Genomic DNA, 4,214 nt, shown 5'->3' on the forward strand with positions numbered 1-4,214 from the left:
CTGGGTGGAGGCGCAATGGCCCAGTGGTTAGGGCAGCGGACTTGCAGTAGTAGGATCACAGTTTCGATTCCCAGACCAGGCGTTGTGAGTGTTTATTGAATGAAAACACCTAAAGTTCCACGAGGCTCTGGCAGGGGATGGTGGCGAACCCTGCTGTACTTTTCCACCACAACTTTCTCTCACTCTTTCTTCCTGTTTCTGTTGTACCTGTATTTCAAAGGGCCAGCCTTGTCACACTGTCACGCTGAATATCCCCAAGAACTACGTTAAGGGTACACGTGTCTGTGGAGTGCTCAGCCACTTGCACGATAATCTCACGAGCAGGCTGTTCCATTGATCGGATCAACTGGAACCCTCGTCGTAACCGATGGAGTGCCAACCAACCACATTCTTCTGGCATTTGCTCTTAAGGTGCAAGAATGGTCATGTGGTTAAGAAGCTCACTTGGCAACTATATGGTTTCCATATCCAGTTCCACTATGTTGCACCTTGGACATGTATCGTCTTCTGTAGCCCTGGGCTGACTAATGCCTTGTGGGTCAATTTGCTTGACAGAAATTAGAAGCCTCTGTGTGTGTGTGTGTGTGTGTGCACACGTGCATTGTGTGTAAAAGTGTGTACATGTGTTTGTGTATAAATGCGTATGTGTTTGCATGTAAATGTATGTGTGCGTGTCTTTGTATTTTTACCCTCGCCACCCGACAACTGGTAAGTGAAAATGATTACTGGAGTCAGTTTGTTTGACCGAACCTTTCAAGGGAATGCTCCAGCATGGCTGCAGTCCAATGACAAATGAGTAAAAAATAAAAGAAAATAACTCTGCATATATCTGCTTTTATACATACACAATAAAAGAATTTTAATAAATTAGAAATATATACTTGTGCATTCAGTACAATTGGTCCCCCGACTCCTTACTTTGTTATCTAAAATCCATGTCACTGGGCCCTTTTACTTTCAATTATGCATATTACTCTGGGCTAATGGGTTTTTTTTTTTTTTTATATACTGTGTTCAATTGTCTGAAACTGATTGGAGGTGTACCTTATATCTAAAACTATAAAAAAAAAATTCAGCTTCAAATTAACTTTGAAATTAAACTTCTGTTCATTTACATTATTTACATTTGACAGATATTTGGCGTAGTGGTTAAGAGCATGAGCTACTAACCCCAAGATTCTGAGTTCGATTCCAAGCAGTGACCTGAATAATAATAATAGTGATATCGAAAAATACCTAAAAAATACCTTAGGAATGAGAACCCAGGTTCAAAATTTCCCCAAGACACCTGATGAATGCTGGAGGGTATATCAGCCAAAATATTGTGTTAACAACAAACATGATGAGGACAAATATCCGTCAAATATAAATAATGTACATAATTCTTTTGTTGATGTCTAATTTTCTTCTGATTCTCCTCTCCTTCACAGGTCAAATCACTGCCGCTGGAAAAGTACCACCTGCCAAAGTACTCGTCATTGGAGGAGGTGTGGCTGGTTTGTCTGCTATTGGCACTGCCAAAAACATGGGGGCTATAGTAAGGGCTTTTGATACCAGGGCCGCCGTGAAAGAACAAGTCGAGTCATTTGGTGCAGAATTCCTGGAAGTCAATGTCAAGGTCAGTTCTGTTTTTTTCCTTCCCCCCCATTTTATTCTTTTATTTACATAAATATTGGAACACGAAGTGCTCTTCATGAACATAGGTTTGTGAGACAGTTGTGATCTGTAAACATTTTCCAGTAGGAACCAGAAAGAGAAGTATTAATGCGCATGTGCACACTGGATTCGTAATATGGAAAAGAATAAAAACACAATGCACATGTCAAAATAAAACGGGAGAGAAAAATATGACAAGTTATATGATGGTCTGCATTCCATGTCTGACATTACTGTCATGCAAATTTGCAATTGTCTTGTTCATTTTAGGCATTGAACTGTGTCCATACTGGAGCACCACCATGGCTGTTATAATGTGATAAATACCATATTTACTCTTTTACTTGTTTCAGTCATTTGACTGCGGCCATGCTGGAGCACCACCTTTAGTCGAGCAAATCGACCCCAAGGCTTATTCTTTGGAAGCCTAGTACTTATTCTATCGGTCTGTTTTGCCGAACCGCTAAGTTATGGGGGGCATAAACACACCAGCATTGGTTGTCAAGCGATGTTGGAGGGACAAACACAGATACATAAACATATACACACATATACATATATATTTATATATACATGATGGGCTTCTTTCAGTTTCTCTCTACCAAACTCACTCACAAGGCTTTGGTCAGCCTGAGGCTATAGTAGAAGACACTTGCCCAAGATGCCATGCAGTGGGACTGAACCCAGAACCATGTGGTCGAGAAGCAAGCTGCTTACCACAGCCACGCACCTCTATGTTACAAGTACATTTAGTGTGTTTCATCATATACCTATTGAAAGATATTTTTAAATGGTTTTGTAGGGGAGAATGTAGGATTGTGTGTGCATGAAAATATAATGCTGTGAGTGTATACTAGAATAAAATATGACCCTCGTAAATGTGTGGCTGTATGGTAAGCAGCTTGCTTCCCAACCGCATGGTTCTGGGTTCAGTCCCACTGCATGACACCTTGGGCAAGTGTCTTCTACTATAACCCTCAGGCTGACCAAAGCCTTGTGAGTGGATTTGGTAGACAGAAACTGAAAGAAGCCTAGCATGGACAACGGACGCTAAATGATGATGATATATTTATGCGTGTGTCTGTGTTTGTCACCCCCACCCCTACCCTACGCCATTGTTTGATGATCAATGTTAGTGTGTTTACATCTCCGTAACTTTGCAGTTTTGCAAAAGAGACCAAGTGAATAAGTTCTAGGCTTACAGAGAATAAGTCCTGAGGTTGATTTGTTTGACTAAAACCCTTTTAGGCAGTGCTCCAACATGGCCACAATCAAATGACTGAAACAATTAAAAGAATAAAACTACATTATGGCTGTACTATATTGCAATTTTATCTTCTTTAAGATCAAATGTATAATTTCTCGTATTTCTGGCTGTTTTGTGCTATCCTGGTTGTCTTCCAGGGTGCTGCGCTACTACTATGGTTTTGTTGTCATCTGCTTGTTGCAAGTAGCTGATAAGGCAGATGAAAGTTTAATATTCCTTTCATCTTTCTTGAAGAATTTTCATGTAGGTAATTAAAAAAATGTTTCTTAAAGGTAACACAGATTTTAAATAATGTAAGCCACATACCAGGTGTAAGTTATGTATGCTGGGAAAGGAGACATAATGCAATGATGTGACCTCTCCACATAACTACTGACATACAGCAAGCAAAAATTAGCAGTTCCTCTCACTGATGAGGTCCAGTAGACTGAAATCACATGTCATGGGAATTCCGGCACCCATAACAGATGAATTTCGTCTGCTACAATCTGTGTGCTTTTATGCACCAAGCACCTATAGGAGAGGATGTCTCAAGGCTAATGACACAGCATTTGGTGTTCTAACAAGTTATCTATGTTAAGCTGGATATAATGATTACCTTTTGGCATTAATACTGCTTCCGTTGCTAATTACTAATATGATAATCAATTTATCATAAGTTTGTACTAACAGACTGTTATATTTCAGCTCATTGTCAATATTTTATTATTAGTAACAGCTTTGTGGAGAACAGACTAACACTCCCCAGCCTACAACACAATGATCTTTCATCCGTAATATAGCTGCATCAGAAAATGGGCTATTTTTTTGATACATTTAAAAATAGAAAAAGCATATTTTATGTGCCAACTAATAGGGTAGATCATATTATCCACCCAACCTGATACTTACTCTATCAATATCTGTTTGTCTTGCTGTTAAGTTATGAGACATAACACTCTGTCATCAGAATGTTACGATCAGTTATTGTAACTCTTCATTTTTTTTGGACATTATGACAGTTTCAGCTGTCATTTTTTTTTTTTTTGGACATTAAAGACAGTTTCAACAGGTCTTTGTGCTAACTTTATAACTTGGTTAAGGAATACAAGTTTATGGGATACAACCCCTTCATCCAATTCCATCAAATAAAACACACCATGGGCACAGCTCCATTCTCCTTTGACACCAACCCATCCGAGACCATCAAAAGTAGTCTTGGGTGCATTTGTATAAAAAAAAAATAGTTGAATTATTTTTTTTTCTTTTCAGCCAACTTAGTAATGAAACGAATGTTTTTTTTTTTTTAATA

At 38.8% G+C, this 4,214-nt stretch overlaps 1 protein-coding gene across 1 annotated transcript in view; it reads left to right on the forward strand.

Annotated features, from left to right (window-relative positions):
* The window catches only part of LOC106872638 (NAD(P) transhydrogenase, mitochondrial), an 81,088-nt gene that overhangs the window by 49,254 nt on the left and 27,620 nt on the right, over positions 1-4,214 (forward strand). The window contains exon 3 of the mRNA XM_052976286.1: positions 1,431-1,663. Within this exon, the coding sequence (XP_052832246.1) occupies positions 1,431-1,663 (233 nt within the window). The remainder of the gene's footprint in view (positions 1-1,430; positions 1,664-4,214) is intronic.

Source organism: Octopus bimaculoides, chromosome 24 (assembly GCF_001194135.2).
Source record: "Octopus bimaculoides isolate UCB-OBI-ISO-001 chromosome 24, ASM119413v2, whole genome shotgun sequence".
NCBI classification, from domain to species: domain Eukaryota; kingdom Metazoa; phylum Mollusca; class Cephalopoda; order Octopoda; family Octopodidae; genus Octopus; species Octopus bimaculoides.